The sequence below is a fragment of the Callorhinchus milii genome, unplaced genomic scaffold (genome assembly GCF_018977255.1).
Source record: "Callorhinchus milii isolate IMCB2004 unplaced genomic scaffold, IMCB_Cmil_1.0 Scaffold26, whole genome shotgun sequence".
Lineage (NCBI taxonomy): Eukaryota > Metazoa > Chordata > Chondrichthyes > Chimaeriformes > Callorhinchidae > Callorhinchus > Callorhinchus milii.
The window spans coordinates 6,874,874-6,896,522 of record NW_024704767.1 but is presented as its reverse complement, the minus strand read 5'-3'; the positions used below and the strand labels follow the sequence as shown (position 1 = coordinate 6,896,522).

At 37.3% G+C, this 21,649-nt stretch overlaps 1 protein-coding gene across 1 annotated transcript in view; it reads left to right on the top strand.

Annotated features, from left to right (window-relative positions):
• The window catches only part of herc1 (HECT and RLD domain containing E3 ubiquitin protein ligase family member 1), a 64,022-nt gene that overhangs the window by 38,709 nt on the left and 3,664 nt on the right, over positions 1-21,649 (top strand). Inside the window, exons 45-74 of the mRNA XM_042344121.1 lie at positions 510-778; positions 1,071-1,123; positions 1,911-2,111; positions 2,364-2,538; positions 3,266-3,530; positions 4,409-4,622; positions 5,396-5,652; positions 6,352-6,479; positions 6,581-6,717; positions 6,918-7,118; positions 7,314-7,441; positions 8,100-8,299; positions 8,759-8,879; positions 9,293-9,439; positions 10,058-10,159; positions 11,843-12,016; positions 12,731-13,024; positions 13,722-13,787; positions 13,878-14,003; positions 14,911-15,049; positions 15,150-15,331; positions 15,507-15,662; positions 15,920-16,042; positions 16,245-16,347; positions 17,074-17,243; positions 17,440-17,578; positions 18,636-18,805; positions 19,388-19,557; positions 20,465-20,630; positions 21,362-21,438. Of these exons, the coding sequence (XP_042200055.1) occupies positions 510-778; positions 1,071-1,123; positions 1,911-2,111; positions 2,364-2,538; positions 3,266-3,530; positions 4,409-4,622; positions 5,396-5,652; positions 6,352-6,479; positions 6,581-6,717; positions 6,918-7,118; positions 7,314-7,441; positions 8,100-8,299; positions 8,759-8,879; positions 9,293-9,439; positions 10,058-10,159; positions 11,843-12,016; positions 12,731-13,024; positions 13,722-13,787; positions 13,878-14,003; positions 14,911-15,049; positions 15,150-15,331; positions 15,507-15,662; positions 15,920-16,042; positions 16,245-16,347; positions 17,074-17,243; positions 17,440-17,578; positions 18,636-18,805; positions 19,388-19,557; positions 20,465-20,630; positions 21,362-21,438 (4,853 nt within the window). The remainder of the gene's footprint in view (positions 1-509; positions 779-1,070; positions 1,124-1,910; positions 2,112-2,363; positions 2,539-3,265; positions 3,531-4,408; positions 4,623-5,395; positions 5,653-6,351; positions 6,480-6,580; positions 6,718-6,917; positions 7,119-7,313; positions 7,442-8,099; positions 8,300-8,758; positions 8,880-9,292; positions 9,440-10,057; positions 10,160-11,842; positions 12,017-12,730; positions 13,025-13,721; positions 13,788-13,877; positions 14,004-14,910; positions 15,050-15,149; positions 15,332-15,506; positions 15,663-15,919; positions 16,043-16,244; positions 16,348-17,073; positions 17,244-17,439; positions 17,579-18,635; positions 18,806-19,387; positions 19,558-20,464; positions 20,631-21,361; positions 21,439-21,649) is intronic.

Below are 21,649 nucleotides of genomic sequence, written 5' to 3'. Positions count from 1 at the left end.
CCTAACGTCTCATATTCTGTAATACCTAAATGTGAATGTTATAATACTAAGGAGAAGAAGAATGTTGTAAAGAGAAATGTGAGTGAAGTAGACACTTTTTGAAATTTGCTTGTTGCCACATATTCTCAATACTCCTCCATAATATTATAACCTGGCAGTCCAGAACCTACCAATTTTATAATAATAATCCTTGCATTTGATAAAGCGTCTTATCACATTTTCGAGATGACTCAAAACGCTTCACGGAATATACTGTAAAGTGAATTGTCTGTATATTTTGTGTGCGAACCATCCGATATCTAACCAAGCACACTTAATTTACCAACAAATGGGCATCAAGAGCCACTTATCCACGAAAGTTGGTGAATTTACCAACCAAAAATAAACTCCTGTTTTTTTTTTATTGAAAAATGAGAACATTGGATTAGAACCAATATTTTGATGTTGCTGGTTTTGTATTAATTTCCTATCTTCTGCTCTGTGACTGATCTCTCTCTTTCTCTCTCCAGCACGTTTGCGAGTCTGATGAAAGGGAAGAAGTGATCATCTGTGAACTGTGTGATGCAAGTGTTGCTCAATTTAACCAACACATGAAGAGAAGTCACCCAGGCTGTGGGCGAAGTGCCAATCGACAGGGTTACCGCAGCAATGGATCCTATGTTGATGGGTGGTTTGGAGGCGAATGTGGAAGTGGAAATCCCTACTATCTGTTATGTAGCAGCTGTAGAGACAAATACCTGTCTGGGAAGAGCAAGACAAAGGTGCCTGTCTCAGAAAGGTGAGATGATATTTGGTAGAAATTAGTATTTCTTCAGTCGGTGGTGTAAACGATCTTTCAAAAATCTAATAGGTCAGTAAACTACAACGCTAAATTAGTTAAAATATCATGAATTTCAAGTCTCTTATGAACTTTGTTGTATTTCTGACAATTTTTTGTTTTAAAAAAGGCTTCGCTAACATTTGAAAAACTGGCTTTGTAAATGTTCTTCAAAACGGAATTTAACATGTTCATCATCCAAGAAGCTCTTTGATTTTATATTTAAAAAAACTGAGCTTTTTTGTTTCTACAGGTATAAAGGCCAGGCACCAGATTTGATAGGCAAACAGGAGAGTGTATATGAAGGTATGTATGTCCTGTCCTATAGAGTTGACTGTTTCCAATTTTCATTACATTAAATTTTAAATAACCTTGATACTTGATGAGAAACAAATGTATTTTAGCAGCACACAGTACAAAATTATGAAACTGGATGAATAATTTAAAGTTTTTTAAAATCTATTCCTGTTTTGTGGTTTTCACTCACATTGGGTGGCCATTTATCTTTACAGAAACCTCTAATATGTGATGAAAATCCAGAACTCCATATTATAGGAGAATTTAAGTAATTCAAGGGTAGCAAAGTCTTAGTGTAGTATCTTCTGTTCAAAGTACTTCCCATCCCCTTGGAAATATCTTCCTAAAATCTTTCCAAGAACAAAACAATTTACATTGTATAGCGCCTTTCAGGTCAAGAGGACATCCTGAGGAATACAGTACCTGAGGAAAAAATTGAATCAAATGCATTGCCTTGTGATCCCATCACTTTGTGTCTCATCTTCCCTCTTCAGCCGTTCTGATATGTTGTGAGAATGTACATTCAGGCAGTTCTGTACCGTTAAAATTCGCCAGTCCTGCAAACCAGCCTGGAAGTCTTCACCACTGGTGATTGATGCATATTCAGTTAGTGCAGAAAGTACTCCCACAAAATATATACAGGCAATTCACTTTACCCTATATTTTGTGAAGCTCTTTGAGACATCTCGAAGACTTGATAAGGTGCTCGAACAAATGCAAGGATTATTATTATAGTATTACAGTGAAAAGTGTTCTCCTTTAAACATTCTTCTAACCTCTTGCATTACTAATGTAGAAGACTGGGACATGTTAGACGTTGATGAGGATGAGAAGCTGACTGGAGAAGAGGAATTTGAGCTATTGGCTGGACCTCTTGGTCTGAGTGAACGTAGAAGTGTACCTGAGCCCGTACAGTTTCCTGACAGTGATCCCCTGGGAGCATCCGTTGCAATGGTAACAGCAACCAACAGTATGGAAGAAACACTCATGCAAATAGGTTGGTTCAAAGAAAGTATACATTGAAATACAAGTCAAGATTATTCTGATCGATTGTTTTCCTTATGAAAAATGTGTTCTGCAAACACAATTTACAATTTTAACAAAATTAATAATCTAGTTTACCTTCAAATGTATACTTGCCAATAAACTTATTTCTATTCATTTTCTTTGAAGTGTCTCTATCCAATCTCATGTCTTGCGCTTCTTTTGTTGCTGAAGTAGTGTAACTGCATGTCTTATTTCTGTAAAGGGTGTCTGGGATCCGTAGATAAATCCTCATCTGGGAGAGTGACACTCGGAGAACAAGCAGCTGCCCTTCTTAACCCACACGACCGAGTTATGGCCCTTAGGAGAGTGACTGCGGCAGCACAGGTCCTACTTGCAAGGACCATGGTTATGAGAGCTTTATCACTGCTCTCTGTCAGGTAAGAAGACTCTTCTCATTTTTTTTAAAAAAAATGTGTATCTGAGAAAGGTACTGATTGGAGTAACTTTAAGCTTTGTTTGTAACCTGCACCTCCAGATTTGAATTTTATTAAACATGGTCTTATATGAGAGCTCTTACCAGACCATAAGAAATCCACCAGTGTGATTCATACCTGAATTTACATAGAAACAGGAATAGGCCATTCAGCCTGTTCCGCCTTTCTATAAGATCATGGCTGATCTGTACCTCAAGTCCAATTACCCGCCTTTGCCCCGTATCCCTTAATACCCTGACTTAACAAATTACAGTGGGTGCAAATCGCGCTGCTTCTGAATGTTTCAAATGGAATGCAAGTTCACCCCTAACCATAGTATTATATCATATAATGATCTGGAGTCTTAATGTAAAATATTTTTAATTTGAATACTAAGAAAAAGATTTGAGGAATACAAAATTGTTGCATATAAAGTATTTCTCTTCTACCCAAGTTAGTATATATTTCACTAACTACTGTGCTTAGAAGCAAACCAATTAAAATTGTCTCTGAAGAAATGGATGTTTAAAAGCAACTGGATTAAGAATAAAAAAAATTATGGATTGAGAAACTAGACTTTATTCAATTTGGTCATGATTTTGGGAGGAGTGACTTAGAAAATTCAATTTGATCTTGAGAGAAAATTTTGACCAGCAGATAACTGGTTTGTGTTTTCCTTTGTAATTTCCAGTGGTTCTAGCTGCAGTCTTGCAGCAGGTCTGGAATCTTTGGGACTGACTGATATCAAGACCCTGGTTCGGCTGATGTGTCTGGCTGCAGCAGGTAGAGCTGGTCTCTCCCCAAGGTCACCTTCCAATGCTTCAGATCGTCCTCGTGGGATTCATAGCAAAATCAACAAGCCGATTTCCTGTTTGGCCTACTTGAGTACTGCAGTGGGCTGTTTAGCTTCCAATAGTCCAAGTGCAGCAAAGCTGCTTGTTCAGTTGTGCACACAGGTAAAATGTACAAAACAATAGTTATTATTGAAAGCAGTAGAATATTCTAGGACAAAACGTTAGGCTAGTTTCCTGACTCCACGTACCTCTGTTTACCAAAGTAAGTAGGAACCCAGTTGTTAGTCGATCGGTGGTACCTGGTAAAGCGATCTTTATTTGGTCACTCAGTCCATGACTGTTTGTAGGCCACTGCTCTGCGCAATTAGCTACCACGTTTCTCCCACAAAATATACAATCAATTCACTTATATAATCTGTGAAGTGCTTTGAGATGTCTCGAAGATCTGATAAGGCACTATATAAAATGCAAGGATTATTATTAATATCCCCAAAACAAATAAGATAATAATAATGATCCTTACATTTGATATAGCGCTTCTTCACGTCTTCTCGACGTCTCAAAGTGCTTCACAGAATAGACTGTAAAGTGAATTGACAGTATATTTGTGGGCGAAACGCGGCAGCCAATTGCTCACAGCAGTATCCCTCAAACAGTCGTGGATTGAAAATGACCAATTTATTTTTGTTTTTTGGAGGGATTATTATTAGGCGTGTGGAGTAAGGAAACTTGCCCAAAGTTTCACCCTGCGTGGAATTGAACCCAGGTGTCTCGTTTGCAAGGCGAGTTCTCTAACCACTGAGCTACAGGACTCCTGTACTGAGCTACAGGATAATAAGCATAATACTTTTTTAAAATAAATACTTGCACTAAAGATGGGCAAGAGGGAATATTTACCACTAGATTTTCATTTAAGTAGCTAGAAATAAATTTAATTTGGTGCGTTATCGTTCCTAGAAAACTTATTGTCATGTCGTGTATCCAACCGCAGTTTTGTATCATTGTAGAACAAAAAAAAACTTTTTTTTTCCTCTTCTCAGAACTTGATCTCAGCAGCAACTGGTATGAATCTAACTACTGTAGATGATCCCATTCAGAGAAAATTTCTGCCCAGCTTCCTTCGAGGTATAGCCGAGGAAAATAAACTTGTGACCTCTCCGAATTTTGTTGTAACTCAAGCACTGGTGGCACTGCTTGCTGACAAAGGTGCCAAACTGAGACCAACCTATGACAAGACTGAGATGGAAAAAAAAGGTTTGTCCTGTCTTGCAACTTATAAAACTGAATCCATATTATCAATTTTGAGTAAAATTCTGTTCTAATCATTGCGAATCATAATAGCAAAATAACTGTGATTGAAGAATAAACTAGCTGCAGTCTGATCTGAGACAATGACCAGTCAGAGAAACACTTCATTGTGTTGCACTGATTTGTCTCTTCTTCTCGAGGCATTTTAGCTCCTTTTTTTTCTTGTGGGCAAGGTTCCAAGGCCTTGAAACTGGAAGAGCTAGTCACTTTTCAGTATCGCACCCAAGTGATCATTGTGTGTTAGGCTTCATTTTGGCAGGCTGTTCGGCAGCCGAACCTGATCCTGTCCTCACCTGACATTCCCACATGCAAATCTTCTAGAATATATTCACTGGATATTGTAGGAACCCTGGATGAGTTCTCTCCACACCCTCCCACTTCACACACGCGCACACACACACACACACACACACAATCCTAATTCAGGGATACCAAGTTTAATTATAATGTTGCAGCTAGGATTCGCTGACTCAACACATTCAGGAATTGAAATGTACAACATTAAGCTCTTTTGATTGTTTTTTCATCAACGTTCTACTTGATAGTGGTAATATAAAAAAGTTAATTTTAAAATGGTTCCTGCATTGTTAGTAACTTCATGATAGCATTTTGAATATTTAGCTGTTTGATTATTTGTAGAAATATGAGTGCAATACCATATGTTTGCTGTTTCCTTGACATCACTCACTGGGGATTGTCTCGTTGTTTTGTTTAAGCAGGTTTTATTGCCCATTTGTATGCCCATCCTTCCTATGATCCTTCTGCTGTAGGCCCTCTGGAACTGGCTAATGCCTTAGCAGCTTGCTGTCTCTCGTCCAGACTCTCTTCCCAACACAGACAGTGGGCTGCCCAGCAGCTTGTTCGAACTCTTGCAGCACATGATCGTGATAACCAGAGCAAACCACAGACATATGCTGACATGCCTGGAGACCTGCGCAAATGTTCATTCATGAAGTTGGAAGCACATCAGAATAGGGTAAGAAATTTTTAGTGACTGAAATATTTTCTGACTGAGCAACTTTGTAGCTCAAGTGATTGAAAATGTAGTTCTTAGAGCTAACTGCCAGTTATTTGACTCAATGCGTCAATTGGATGGATTTAATGATTTCGACCTGATCGGGAGCTGCATGTAACTATTGTATTTCGTGACTGGGGGAAAGAGGAAAGGGTCAGATATTTCACATCTTCACCCACTTTAACGTGTAACTTAATTACTAAGTGACAGCGGTTGTGTATTTTAATGGATATTTTTTCAGATGTGAGATAATAGAATTTGGATGATGAATAAGATGCATAGAACATGGAGTTCTTCATCTAATGATTTTTAATCCCCCTCAACTTCTGCTATCAAGATTTTAAATATCTCTGGATTTCTTTTCCCATCAATTAATTTACCTAATTTGCAGACACCTTAGAAGAGGGGACGCAGGATAAGATGAGTTGTTTCAAGTAAGAACAGATGGTGAAATGTTATTGAGAGGATGGATTACCCCATCCAAAAGGTTATGTGAAATTGAGTGTGGTTGTTTTGAATAACTTTTGCAAGGTGGCTTATGAATTGTTGGTTTTGAAGTACTTTCAATTGACATTTTCAAACTACATCATTGCTGTCACATTTTTAAGGTGGTATTGATTTTTTTTGTTTTCTTTTCCCCCAAAAAAATTGCCTATGAAGGTGATTACCTGTGAATGGTGTAATAAGAAAGGTCTCCTGGCAACTGGTGGCAATGATGGAACTGTTAGAGTGTGGAATGTCACCAAAAACAATTATACTTTGCAGCAAACATGTGTCTTCAACAAGTCGTGAGTCACATTTTACATATTATGGTTTCTAGATTATTTCCAATTAATTTGGAAGTAATGGCTTGAATTTTCATCAATAATTGTTCTTTTTTGATGTGTAGAGACATCATTTCCGAAGAAAACATGGGCAATCTAGGATCCCCCAGTGAACTAAATTTGTCTCCTGTTTGTTGGAGTGTGAGTGGCAAATATGTGGCAGCAGCAATAGAAAAAGTGGTGAACATCTGGCAAGTCAACGGTAAAACTGACTTTTATTCAAAAAAGTTATGATTAAATTAAGCTTATTTTCTATCCGTGAAGCAAGGTAGTAGCTACCGTAAAATGAAATCTAATGCAAAAATATTAGCTTTTATGTAACAGAATATTAATCATTACCTTCAATATTGTGGCAGAGGAATTGCATAATGCATTTGTAACGTAATACGTTTTTGTTTTAAGGAGGTAAAGGACTTTTGGACTTGCAGCCACATTGGGTTTCAGCTCTAGCCTGGCCAGAAGAAGGGCCAGTAGCATGCTGGGCTGGTGATACCTTGGAAGTTCTACTTGTAGGACGCATGAATGGATCCCTGGGACTCATTGAAGTTGTAAATTCTTCAACCATGCACAGAATTGAACTCGAGCACTGCTACAGAATGGATGGTAAGCAGCTTAGGTTGGGCAGATTTGATCCTTTTTTTCCCCCATAATTTTATGATTTCCCTTTGTGATTTTTCCAAGTGGGTTGGGATGGTTTTTTTTTAAATTTGGATTTATTTTTCTTGATATTTTAGCCTGTTCTTTTCAGATTTATGTTGTGATTATTTAAAAAAAATCCATGATTTTTGCTGTTTCTAGTGGCTGTAATGGCCATTGCCTGGTATAGTGAAGACAAGCCATTTGCAGTTGGATATGCTGATGGAAAAATGTTGATAGGTACGAAAGAACCTTTGGAAAAGGGAGCAGTTATAATTGATGCACATAAGGTAAGATTTGCTTAAATCTAGCTTTGGGGACAAATGAAAAATTATAATGGTCACTGTATGTTGTCATTCTGGTTTTCATTTCATTCCTTTCACTGGTTCGAGTGCTGGCCTTATGTTGCAATGACCAGAATGTCAGTGTGACTCACTGTCGTACTGAACAGCTTCAGCAATACTAATGAGTATTTGAACTTAACTAAGTGGAAATGTAGTCCAGCACTTTGTTGACTCCCACCTTTTACCGTTTCACTTTGTTTACTGCCAGTGTCGCGCTGTTTGGGCTTAATTTTTTTTTCGTGTATCCACAGCTTTTAGAATCTACTTATCTGCCCTCTGCAATACTTTTCATTACATACTTAAATTGCTGAATAAGTACCAACAATTGTCAACTCTGTCAAGGAGAGATACTGCATTAGTATCTTCCCTTATTTACACAAAAAAGCTGTGTCAGGATGAATTGTGTTTCAGTGTAAACCGCCTTTAGAGCTAATATTTGTCTTTAATTGTGATTGTACTAGAATAACTATGAAATTGCAACTTTGACGTGTTTGGAACTTTGAAGTGCATGAACATTTGAAAGTGATTTTTTTAAAATTCTAGGATTCCTTAGTATAATCTTAAAACATTTTCACCTCTTTCATATTTTTTTCCTCTTAACTAGGAATGTATTACTTGCATGAAGTGGGACCCATTAGGCTCGATGCTTATTTCCTGTGCCAAAGAAAACACTGTAAAAGTGTGGAGTTGTCTAGGTGGCAGCTGGCGTTGCCTTTACGCACTTTCTCATCCAGCAATGGTGAATGGTATTGTCTGGTGCAGACAAATAGGAAAAGGCTCCAAGTTGCGACTTATGTTAGCCAGGTATGCATAAATGTTCATTTTTTCAAACTATTTATTGTTTTTGATAAAAATGTGGAAACTAAAAACTCATTGCAGAAAGTAGTTAAATGCTGCAAAGTTACTGTTGACCATTTATTTATTGAAAGTTCTATCTTAAACTGCATATACTTACCAATCAAATGTGAGTGTATTTCATGCACGATAACTTGCTCTTAATCAATTTGTGTACGCATTTAAGTTTTTATAATACTTACATTTGTTGTCGCGCCTTTCACATTAGGAAGCCACTGAAATGCTTCACAAGATATACTGTAAAATGCAGTGACTGTATGTTTCTAATAGGCAAACAGCTGCTAATTACACAGCAATCTTCCACAAACAACCTTGAAGTGAATAATCAATTTAATCCATGGAGTATCCATTGTATCTTTAACATACAAAGTGTGATATTTACATAATATTTTATTTCCCTCTTTCTAGTGGTTGTCAGAATGGTTTGGTGTGTGTTTGGACTATTCCTCAAGATGTTTTCAGTGTATCACAGTCGAGTTCTAACAGTTCCGATGAATGGTGGGAGCAGGACTCCAAAAGCCAAGCAAAGGTAAATTGCTACAGAGATCTCCAAAAGTGTGTGCGCACTGATATTTTTCTCTACTTCCAAGAATTAATTTACAGTGCTTGCAGAAGAGATTCACTTCATGAATCTGTATTTCTCGCTGTTTTTTCAAAAAATGCCAAGCACTTTAAACTAAGAATACCAATTTTAGTAAGAACTTTCTTTTTTAAGAACTTGTAGATTTCTGTTCACCTATTTATAACATTTTATGCATTAGAATAATGGTGTCTGTTTAAATTTTGATGGGCAATATTCACTAATGCTCTAATATGCAGAAATTGTTTTTCAATCTTTTTTGATTTGCACTATTCTTATGTGCAAAAAAAATTCTATGTACTGTAATACTTTTATTTTAAAAAATGGTTCACTTATACTGTCTTTTATAATGGAATTTGAAGGCTAGATATAAGAAAGCTGGGGAGGCTCTGTGCATTTATCAACTGAGGGGACACATCACTCCAGTAAGAACTGTGGCTTTCAGCCCTGATGGACTGGCCTTGGTGTCAGGAGGACATGGTGGGCTAATGAACATCTGGTCTTTAAGGGTAAGAAAATTGAACACTGTACATTATTTGTTACTTTAGTGTAGTAAAATGATTTAAACATGTTCTATTGACTAGAATGAAATTGTGATGTGTATTTTAGAAATGGCAATTACGGATGTGTAATCAGATGTGACCTCATGTGTCGATTTCCTTAATAAGGAAACTGGGATTGAGTGCATCATGGCAACTTTGCTCCAAAGCAGTCTGTTCAGAGATTGAAGTTCTTGCAGAGTGAATAACATACACATCAGTAATAGATTACCAGAGGGACTCCCCAATTGGCTAACTTATTAAGGAATCTCATCATTGCTTATTTAACTGCAACACTCTTGTTTTATTAAATTTATTAAAACATTTATTAAAACATTAAAACATTAAATTTTCTGAATGTTTTTTTCAAGTATTGTGATGATTACCACGAGTGATGTCTTCTCACCCAATATTTTGGTGGGATTTCATAAATTGAAAATGTAGAATGGAGCTGGACTTCTGATTATTATTTCCTCCTTTTCCTGACTTTATTGCTACATTGAAATAACAATATGTTGCCTTCCAAGCCAATGCCTAATCATGATTTTTTTTTAATTCCTCTGTTTCCACAACTCTCCATTAACCAAGGATGGCTCTCTGTTACAAAGCGTAGTGACTGGTTCTGGAGCTATTCAAAATACTGTCTGGATCCCTGAAGTTGGTGTTGCAGCTTGTTCTAATAGGTCAAAGGTAAGAATTTAGATCATGGTTGGAATTATGGTGTGATTTTTTTTTCTTAAAAATGTTACAACTATATTTATAGGTGATCTTTTATTTTGTAGCAGTATTTTCAGGTACTTCCCCACCTTTTCTTTTCACATCCATGCTAGCACTAGAATAAAGTGTTCCACTCCGCTTCACTTCAGTTTTTCGGATTAAACCTTCCACAATGGTTCATGAAGCAAAGGGGAACTCTGGTTTCTTCATAGAACCAATAGATGAATTAAAACTGTAATATTTGATCGATGAATCCTGCAGTGATTTTTGATGTACTTATCTGAGCTCTTTCCACAGTAAATATCACACAGTAAACATAATTCAATGTGATCTGTAGAGTGAATTATGAATGACTTTTGGTTAGTGTTGAGGTGAACCGCTATAATTACCTGCTCTAGGGTAATTTTTTGGTTATGGTTACCCCATTAAAGGTATGCAAATTCCCTTATTCATTTGTGGCATATGATGTCCCTTATTTATTTGTGACATCCCTCTTTTAAATAAATTGCACTACCTCTATCCATATTCATTTGAATTGGATCTTTGCTCGTTTTTCTGGAATGGCTTTAGTTTCTATTTAGGCCAGAAGGTGGCACCAGAGTTTTTCCTCCCCCCAAAAATTCTAATTTGTAAAACTGCTTTTCAGATTTGATGATGATCCAAACCCCAAAAAACATGCAGGTATATTATTTGAATGACTATCAGGGAAGTGCAAGGAAAGGAAAATAGAGTAGATAGCTCCAGTGAGGGAGTTAATGTGGCAAAGGCACAAGGGGTCAAGTGTTCTACTTATGTTCTACTTTGTTTAATTAATAGCTGTTTTTATAGATCAGAGTTGCAGTATCCCAGATAGTGACTAGAGGTGCATTAGAGCCACAGGATAGTACTGGAATTTGAAACCCATCATTATCCTTCTTAAAGATTAAAATATGCATGAGAAAGTTTACACTTACTGGGTACAGTTTTAAATGTATTGGGAGTACAAAATTCATAATCTGTATTTAAAATGTAACCTGGAGTAAAACCTTACAACATTGAATTTGACTAGTACTAAGTGATGTATATAAGTGAATGGAATAACCATTGACCTGTTTCTAATGGAAAAGTTGTTGGCCTTAAATGCATCTGAACTTAGTTGGATCATCATTCATCCTCTACATAAAACAAACTTGATCCATTTTATACAGTCTCTGTCACTAATGGTTAGGCAGGATAACTAATTATCTTCGCTCTTCGTTGAGCATCCCTTTTATTCTGTATGTGGGGGAAGTAACTAAAATAAAGATATTTTGAATACAAAAGATATTGAATTGTGGGGTTATAAGCTGGCTCCAGTATCAAAACAGATGTTTTGTTCCATATTGTGCCGTCTGTGGTCATTTAAGTCACTAAGGCATTAAATATAATAAATGATTTCATGATCAGATGTCATTACAAGAAGTGGTAATGCTGATTAGAAAAACAATCATGGTAGTTAGCTTTTAATTACGCTACTAAATTGTAAAATGTTGCAGTGATTCCCATTGCTTATGTTTTAAGTCATGTGTAAGCATTTTGAATTAATGTCTGAAAACTGCAGAAGATGAAGTGTGATAGTTCAAATCCGCCTGTACAAAGCACATCTTCAGTCTTGTTTTCTTTGATTTGATTGACTAGGATGTGTTGGTGGTGAATTGCACACCTGAATGGATATCTGCAAACCATGTTCTTGCGACATGTAGGACTTCACTGAGAAAACAAGGAGTGGTTGGGCTAAACATGGCACCGTGCATGAGAGCTTTCCTTGAAAGGTTGCCAGATATGCTGCAGGAGCAATATGCCTATGAAAAGGTGATTTCATCTTTTGAAAACTTGGAAAGGCTAGAATTTGTTCAAAAAATAGTATTTTGTATTTGCAGCATTTTTTTAGAAAAAAAACTTAAATTATTATTAAATGCCCCATTTCCACACCACAAAATTATGATATATGGGGGAAAAGCTGGAGATTGAAATTATTTTTTTTATATGAAAGTTATTTAGTCGAATTGGTAGAAATGCTCCAGATGGGTTAACTTCTGTGCTGAAAATGTAAGTGTTTCTATGCATCTGTGATGTGCAGCAGTGTGTCTGTTTGCCATGGTTCTACCAATATTCGTGCCAGCTCTAACCCGCCCGCCTGTGGAACGAGCGCAACATTTGTGCCAGCGAATGTGCTTGGTTATAGCATGGGTGCCCTATAGACCCACAATGAATAAAATCTATGGACTTAAAAATTGGCCAACTCACAGGTCAGCAAGGTTCCACCAATGTATAAGAAGTGACATTAACCCCAATTTGACCAGAAATCAGTCTTTTTTTTAGCACAGGAAGCCGTCCAGCTTTCAGTATGTTCAGGTGATTGGTGAAATCATGATTCGGAAGCATTGACTGGCGATTGTGCGCAATTATGAAATTGTTACTTTATAGACTCCTAGCACTAACCGTGTTACAATGGCACTTTTCTGTATTTAATATTGGATTGTTACTAATTCACTGTTTATTCATAATTGTGTGTGTTACTTTTAGCCTCATGTCATCTGTGGAGATCAACTTGTCCACAGCCCATACATGCAGTGCCTTGCTTCATTAGCAGTCGGCCTTCAGCTGGATCAGCTCTTATGTAATCCACCAGCTTCGCCTAATCAAAGAAGTTTTGCCCCTGACCCTTCGAGTTGGAATGCCTCCGAGTGGTCCTGGCTAGAATGCTTTTCCACCACTGTCAAGACCGCAGAAGCATTGGCTAAAGGAGCACCTTTCCCACAATGCTTCAATGTTCCAGACTTAGAACGTGTACCAGAGGAGGAACTTACACTTGTGATGGTGAGACAATAATAATCCTGGTATTTGATATAGTGCCTGATCACGTCTTCAAGATGTCTCAAATCGCTTCACAGAATATACTGTAAAGTGAATTGATTGTATATTTTGTGGGGGGGGACGCAGCAGCCAATTGCACACAGCAGTGTCCCACAAACAGTTGTGGATTGAAGTGACCAATTTTTTTAATTGCTTTTTTAAATTTAAGTGAAATAATTGCACATTGGTAAATGCACTAATCTGGTAAACTGAGTTCTGCTGACAACAGGATCAAGGCTGGGTGGAATGGTGAGTTTCTAATAGCCTCCTAACCTTGGTTCTAGAGGTTGGAGGTGGGTGTATGATGATGTGCAGCAGTGTGTCTGTTTGTCCGTAGTTCTGACAGCAATCCTCTGGCAGAAATCATGGTTTCCATTCTGGATCTAATGGATTTATTCTTCAGCTGAATATTTCCCCCCTCTGATCACAACCTGGACCAAAGTAGAGCTGAATTAGTTCTATACAGTTACTATGGCTTATTGCTAATTCATAAGTAATACTACAGACTGTCCTATTCAGTGGATGCCATCTTGCAGTTACTGTCCGATTACTCTGCCAGGGCCGATTCCAGTGAGGTTAGAAAAAAATGATTTCTCAAAATGGTAATTTTGCTGAACATTTTTGCAGGATTCTTATCTAAATTGCACTTTTTTTGTTAAAGGACAATACCAAGTGGTTCACAGGAATGGATGAACAAATTATGTCATGGGCAACTTGCAGACCAGAGGTAATTTAGTTTATTTGTTTTTAATGAGTTTCACTAAAATTACAACTGCGTTTAGATATAATTGCTATTATTATCACCATGTCTATTCAGGACTGGCACCTTGGAGGGAAATGTGATGTCTACCTTTGGGGAGCAGGACGACATGGACAATTAGCAGAAGCTGGAAGAAATGTAATGATACCAACACTCGTACCTTCATTTTCACAAGCTCAACAGGTATGATAAAATAATTGAGTCCACTTTGAAGTTTATATTATTGGAGTGAAAGGATGCCATGTAATAAATATTTTATTTAAGCCTGTCTGAATTTATTACCAAAACAAACTTGTAAGTAAACCTTTTAATTGAATTTTATTTTGAGCAAGATCTAAAGTATCACCTGCCTCTCCATAATTAATTGTGTACCTTGAACAAGGATTTAATTTCCTTACCATTAACTTGTTGTTTTGGAGTCAGGCCAACAGCCCAGTGTGTAAATGTGTCCCATTCAGTTGTACAGAGCCTTAGAGAAAGGATGTTTTTTTTCCCCCTACAATTGTACCATGTTGTTCAAATAGAAAAACCTTGATTATTTTCCTCCCCCACACAAATTTCGCCAAAACATGTTTTGCTTAATTCTGTAACAGTATTACAACACATTAAAATTACCAATAATAACTGTGATAACCTGTTTTCAATTTTTAAACTACTTGCACTTTAGACGGTTTTGCAGAACCATCTTTCATGACTCATCGCAACTTAGCTTATAGCTACTGGTGTTCCTGTTCATCCTCCCCAGCAACACATTTCCTTTAGCAACATTGCCTTCTAGTGTTGTTTGAGTCTGTTTCCATGTTTGGCATATCTGCCCAAAGAACACAATTTTCAGTTTCATCCATGTTAGAAATACAAAACTTCATTGTTGTACAACCTTCATCAAATCTTTTCAGAGCACAAAACGTGAAGTGTGCAGAAATAGTGTTTCGAACATTGTTTCTGTTTCCTTTGACACTGCCTATTTTCCATTTCCTCACTGCTGCAAAGTTGCTAAAATGAACTCTAACAGAACCTGTTTAAAAACAATACTCCCTGCAATGTTCTAAGTAGCTTCTACGATCTAATCAAATATTTATTATCTTTATAGGTTATTTGTGGACAGAATTGCACTTTTGTCATTCAGGCCAATGGAACAGTGATGGCATGTGGAGAAGGTAGCTATGGCAGGCTTGGACAAGGCAATTCAGATGATCTTCATGTGTTAACTGTTATTTCAGCACTGCAAGGTAAAATGGAAATGCATCATAGTTTATTGGCTTCTAATTGATTGTTTTTTTTACTAATCTGTATGTAAATCTAAATCCATCTGTCTTGTGTGTATCACAGGTTTTGTGGTAACACAGCTTGTGACATCCTGTGGATCTGATGGTCACTCTATGGCTCTGACAGAAAGTGGGGAAGTCTTCAGCTGGGGTGATGGTGATTATGGAAAGCTGGGCCATGGAAACAGTGACAGGCAGCGCAGACCTCGCCAAATAGAGGCCCTCCAAGGAGAGGAAGTTGTTCAGGTGAGAGCAGAAATCCATGCGATAGGAATTTGTGTGCGTAAGAGTGATGCAGTAAATAAGTGAGTGAAGTTTTATGTTTGTCTGGAATACCTTAGTTAAAAAAGAAAACGCCACCTTCTAATAACCTGTATTTTGCTTCATGAATCAAACCATTTTATATCATTTTCTGAAACAGATGTCGTGTGGCTTTAAGCATTCAGCAGTAGTCACTGCTGATGGGAAGCTGTTTACATTTGGAAACGGTGACTACGGACGTTTGGGACTAGGCAATACGTCTAATAAGAAATTACCAGAAAGAGTCTCAGCATTGGAAGGTTATCAGGTCGGACAGGTATGAAAACAAAATCCAATGAATATCGTTCAAGAATCCACTGAGTAATGTCAGGCATTATGACCAAGACCTAATGTATTTAATTTATCTTACCTATCTTCTTATGTGTGTATATAATATATACACATATGTTAACATTATCACATTTATTGTTACAGACTACATAGTCAAACATGACCATAGTTCGATGTCCATACATTCATTACTGTTAGAATTGTGTTCACTTCCACTGTATTAAAACACAAAGTTTTTTTTAGGTTGCATGTGGACTAAATCATACTTTAGCCATCTCAACTGATGGGATGATGGTTTGGGCTTTTGGTGATGGAGATTATGGAAAGCTTGGTCTAGGAAACTCTACGGCAAAATCCTCTCCCCAAGTAAGTGTTGCAAACCCTCAATCATCGTATTAACATTACATATTAGGAGTAGATCTTGAAAAATTTTTAGGATCAAAATATAAACACTCGTCTGGAATTATTAAGTTTATAAAGATCGTCTAGAAAATGTACATTCACGAATGCTGATTTTCAGATGCGTAGTTGCTTCTAACTTGTTTTTAAAAAGCTTTTCCTTTTGCAGAAAGTGGATGTTTTGTGTGGCATAGGAACTAAAAAGGTCGCCTGTGGCACCCAGTTCTCGGTTGCCTTGACAAAAGATGGTCATGTGTACACCTTTGGGCAAGGTAAGATGATTAAAGGAAATTGGATTTTTAGAATGTCACCAGTAAAATATTATAATACATTACAAACAATTATAAAAACTATTACACTTTTGTAACTAAGTTATTATATTTTACAACACTGTAACCAATATCCAACACAAGGTGACAGCACTAATATTATTTTGAATTAATAAATGAGAAGGGATGGACTTGATTTCCTCTCTACTTTTCATGGTGCTGCTCCCTTTCAGCTGCAAGCTCTCAAGCTGATGTTACAGAGCAGGTATTTATTTATTCATGAGATCCTATATTTGAGAATTCCAAGAATTTGGGAAATGTTATCCTTGCAGTACTTGGCTGAGTATTTGATTTTAGAAACAACACCAGTACAAATGGAGAGGTAGGACAAAAGCTACTTAAGCAAGTAGGTGGAAATTGTGGAGCTATGATAAGAGAAGTGGTGTTCAGAAACATAAAAAGAAATCTAGAGTGGTTGAGAATAAACCTTCAAGGCGTGGAATGGTAGGGAGGAAATCTCTGATGATATTCAAAATTGTGAAAGAAAAGGAACAATTGTATTCTGTATCAGTTTACTTTGGTTACTCGGTTAACTAAAGATCAACTGAAGTAATACAACAATGTCTTCATATCTATAGGTCAATCTGCATACCATAGTTTCCATGAAAATAAAGCACACATAAATCAAAATCTGATGTATCCCATATGCAATAAAATTTCATTCAACAGACCGCTTAATTGGCTTGCCTGAGGGACGAGCACGGAATCACAACAGACCTCAACAAGTACCTGCTCTGAATGGAATCTTCATTGAAGATATTGTTGTCGGTGCTGAGCACACGTTAGCCCGTTCATCAGCAGGAGATGTTTATGGATGGGGCAGCAATTCAGAAGGACAGGTAGGAAAACCTCAATGAACTTTAACTTGTCTGTGATGCGGATCAACTGAGTTGTTTGGCCTGGATTGTGAACATAGTATTATAGGATATGAGTTCATCATCTCAAGGAAGTTGAATAAATCCTTTTTCAAGAGTAGTAGAGAATGTGTTAAAGCTGTTTCAATTAATGTATTGCTTGATTTTCCTTCATTTTTAGCTAGGACTAGGGCACACTAATCACGTAAGGGAGCCAACTCTCATCACAGCACTGCAAGGAAAGAACATTCATCAGATTTCAGCTGGGCGATGCCATAGTGTAGCATGGACAGCTCTTCCAGTCCCTCCAAGAGCACCAGGTGAGCTGGTTACAGCTTATCTTTCCTAAAGTTTACCATTATCATGACTTGTCAACCATTGTTACTTTATGGATCTGTCTACAAAAAAAGTATAACAATACATTTAAGATTCAACTAAATTAGTCGAATTCTATCAAAATTATACTAAAATGCTCAACTATACTATAACATACTAGTGCTAATGGATCTGGGTCCACCACATGTTGCCTGTTTCAAGAATTGTTTTAAGTAAATTCCTATCAAATTGGATATAAAAATATGTAGCGTGGGTATCACTATTTCTTGATTACCCCAAAGGTACTAGCAGTCAAGTCCACCTCCCCCCACCATTCCCTCACAATAATTTTTCCGATGAGCACATTTAGCTCTCGAGACTTTATAGTATCCAAAAGGCATTCTCATTGCCCTTCTCAGCCTTCTTTCTAATGCTTCAATAACGTTTTAAAGATGAAGTGCCCAGAATTGCACTCAACAGTCCAATAGTGGCCTCGCTATCTATTCAATGTTAGAATAGTTTATCTTGACTTTTAGTCAAATACTCTGAAGTTGAGGAGTCTATTTTGCTTGGTTGATAAGAGCTTCATGTTGACTAACTACTAATTTAGTCACAAACTGATTTAGGGAAAAATCAACTTGACACTGTTTATGCATTAATGATTTAAAGGAAAAATACAAAATGTTTCCTCAGTGTTTCCATTTACAATCTCCTGCTGGTTTGCTTCTCCAGTTGAAATAAACAGGCACTGAAGACACAGCTGAGATTGTCCTATTTCATGATTGAACTTGTGGAGCAAAATTAATCTTTCCAATTTTTCTTTTCCTAGGCACTCTGCTGCTAAAAAACAATGCACTTTTTAACCTAAATTATTCATGATTTTAAAAAAAATTAACTCTGCTGAAAGAATGACAATTGATGTGATTTATTTAAATGAGTGCATTGGCTTTTAAAAAAAAAAAAAATCGTCATTACTTGTGTAAAGAAACCTATTTGAAAATATATGTAGGGCGAAACACGATGCCCATCTCTGTGATGAACACCTGCTTTTGTTCTTGGTAGGAGTATCAGTGCCACTGCAGCTCGGGTTGCCAGACTCTATCCCACCTCAGTACAGTTCACTGAAAGAAACGAACATTGAGACAATCCGGACTCGGCTACGCTTGCTATACCATTTCTCAGACCTCATGTACTCTTCATGGAGACTTCTTAACCTTAGTCCCAACAATCAGGTAAGCATTTATTGAACTTAAAGTTAAAATGTCAACTCGTCTTCCATCCTTGTATTTGCACCCTACAGCTGCTCAGCACATCAATCTGTCGCTTTCATTAGATCCATTTTGTCGGATTTACATCAGATCCGTTTCTGCTTGGAGGGCGAGGAAAGCTCCCGTAACACATCAAGCACTGTTATCAATGAAACTGCTGCTTTCCACTGACCAGCTTGGGAAAAAATCTTGAGTACTTTGCATCCAGGAGTATCTTCCCCTCCTTGTTGAAAGTGCTGCAGTGAGGCATGATCTTGGGTCAGTTACCCTGTCAGTGACGAGAGAAAAATTCTAGTTTCACTTTGTTTGTTTAAAATAAGTTACATTCTCTGCCAAATGTTTGTTTCCAAAAGATTATTGTAAAAACATGGAACTGGAAGCTATTTAACAAACAAAATCTAAATTTCTCTGGTTCCGTCAACCTCCCTGGCTGCTCAGATTTAAACCAGTTGATGAACAGTTTAGGCATTCTGTTCGACCCTTCGTTGGATTAAATATTTTAGAGTTTTCAATGAATACTAGAAATGAATCGTCTTGTATTTACAGAGCAGTACATCTCATTATAATGCTGGAACATGGGGAATAGTGCAGGGACAACTAAGGCCTTTATTGGCACCACGGGTTTACACACTTCCAATGGTACGCTCCATAGGAAAGACGATGGTCCAAGGCAAAAATTATGGCCCGCAGATCACCGTAAAAAGAATATCTACCAGGTATGTGACAATTTATTTTTTGTGCATCAGATACATATTTTAAGACAAGACTTCACCAGAATATTTGAAAATTTCTAATTTGATTTGGAAAAATGAACAATAGAATAATGGGGGAGAAATGTATTCAAAGAGCAGCAGTAAACTTTGGTAATATCTTCATGAATCTTTGTGCACCATTTGTATTAAAGTTGCAAATGATTGGAACGTTTGTTTGATGGAACATGTTAGCCCTGTTGCTTCTATACACAAGAGACTCGTTTTAGTTTAAAATTCAACTTTTCTCAGATCTTAGTATAATAAAGCACAGATGTACAGTGTTACTTGCATTGAGATTTTACTGTTTCATATATAAGGGTGTTGTTACCCAGGGGCAGGACAGTGGGTATTCTTTGTTTTTGGGGGGGAGTGAAGGTTGGCCATGGTTGGAGATGGTCTCCAGGGGCTTGATCTTCAGCTCTTTACAGCTGTAAGGAACCAGAGGTTAGAGATGTAGAATAGAGTGCAGGAAGAGGATCATGCTTGTTTAGCTCCAAGCAGTTTGTACCTCACTGAATGGCAGATATCTGAAAGGTGCTTGATTCATATGTTTCTTGCAGGAATGTTATTGGTTTGAGCCATTTTTATGGGATTCACTTTCTTACACTAAAGAGCAAGACATGTGCAAGCTTAGGAAGGTGCCTTTACCCAGTTTATAATAGTCCATGTTTGCATGGGTTAGCTCCAGCCGAGAAACATGCAAATAACACATTCCACGTTATCTATGACCATCACCCAGAAGGATTATAGATGACTTGAAAATGACCAGAACTTGTATGTCTTTCTGGCAACACTTGCAGAAGGAATCATTGGCCTGCATTCCGAGAGCAGGTAGTCTTAATATTTTTACCTTTTGTTCCGTATTTTTTAGAGGCCGCAAGTGTAAGCCTATCTTTGTTCAGATCGCTAGACAAGTGGTTAAGCTTAATGCTTCTGACCTTCGACTACCTTCACGTGCCTGGAAAGTGAAGCTGGTGGGAGAGGGTGCTGATGATGCTGGGGGAGTATTTGATGACACTATCACAGAGATATGTCAGGTAACAAAAAGCTATTTGGACTAAATTTACAAGAAGTCAGGATTACAAGTGGCTTGATTTTTTGTAAATATTAATGGGTTTTAAATGGAACTTGGTGGAATATTGCAAATTATACAACCTAATTTTTGTAGATAGAAATGTTCATGGTAGAGAATCCCTGAGTCTTGACTGTTGAACTCTCTATTCTTATATGTGCTATGAGACGACCCTTGCTGCATGTAATACTATATTACATTTCTTTAGTGCCTTTCACATTGGGAGGACGACCCAAGGTGCATTAACACATCCCAGAGTGCTCCATTCAACAGAGAAAGGTGCTTTTAGGAATTACACAGTCTGATTCAAGTGTGGCATACTCCAGTATACTGAGAGTTCAGATTTAACTCAGCAGAACTATGGATCCACTTATGAAAGTGTCTCATGCATGGTGCACCCGGCCATTAATGACATCCCTGCAGTAAATGCTCGGAAGAGCAGCTGCTGCTCACCGTCCTGTGCAAGTCATTGGAGTTTGTGATTGCACTGTAGGTCCCATTTTATGTTACCCTCACTGCCACATTATAACAACAACATATTACATTTATAGAGTGCCTTTCACATCGGGAGGACGTCCCAAGGCGTTGGTAGTCAGACTGGTTATGTGTTCATTCGTGTAACAGCTTTTTAATTCCTGTTTTATTATTTCAATTGACTAAATTACTCACTTGCTTTGATTCTATTTTAATGAACAGGAGCTTGAAATGGGGATAGTAGATCTGCTCATTCCTACACCAAACGTCACTGCTGAAGTAGGCTATAACCGAGACAGGTAAGCATTGGGTTAATAATATACATTCTTCATATAGACTAACAAATGCAAGGATTATTATTTATTACAGAATTTATTTATTTTTACAGGATTTGTTTATTTTAAGAGCCTGTCCTTCATGAGCTATACTATGATATTTCTGACATTTTTCTGCTGCTGTCATCAATAATCTCATGTTAATTTATATGAACAAGAGTGAATTTTTTTTTGT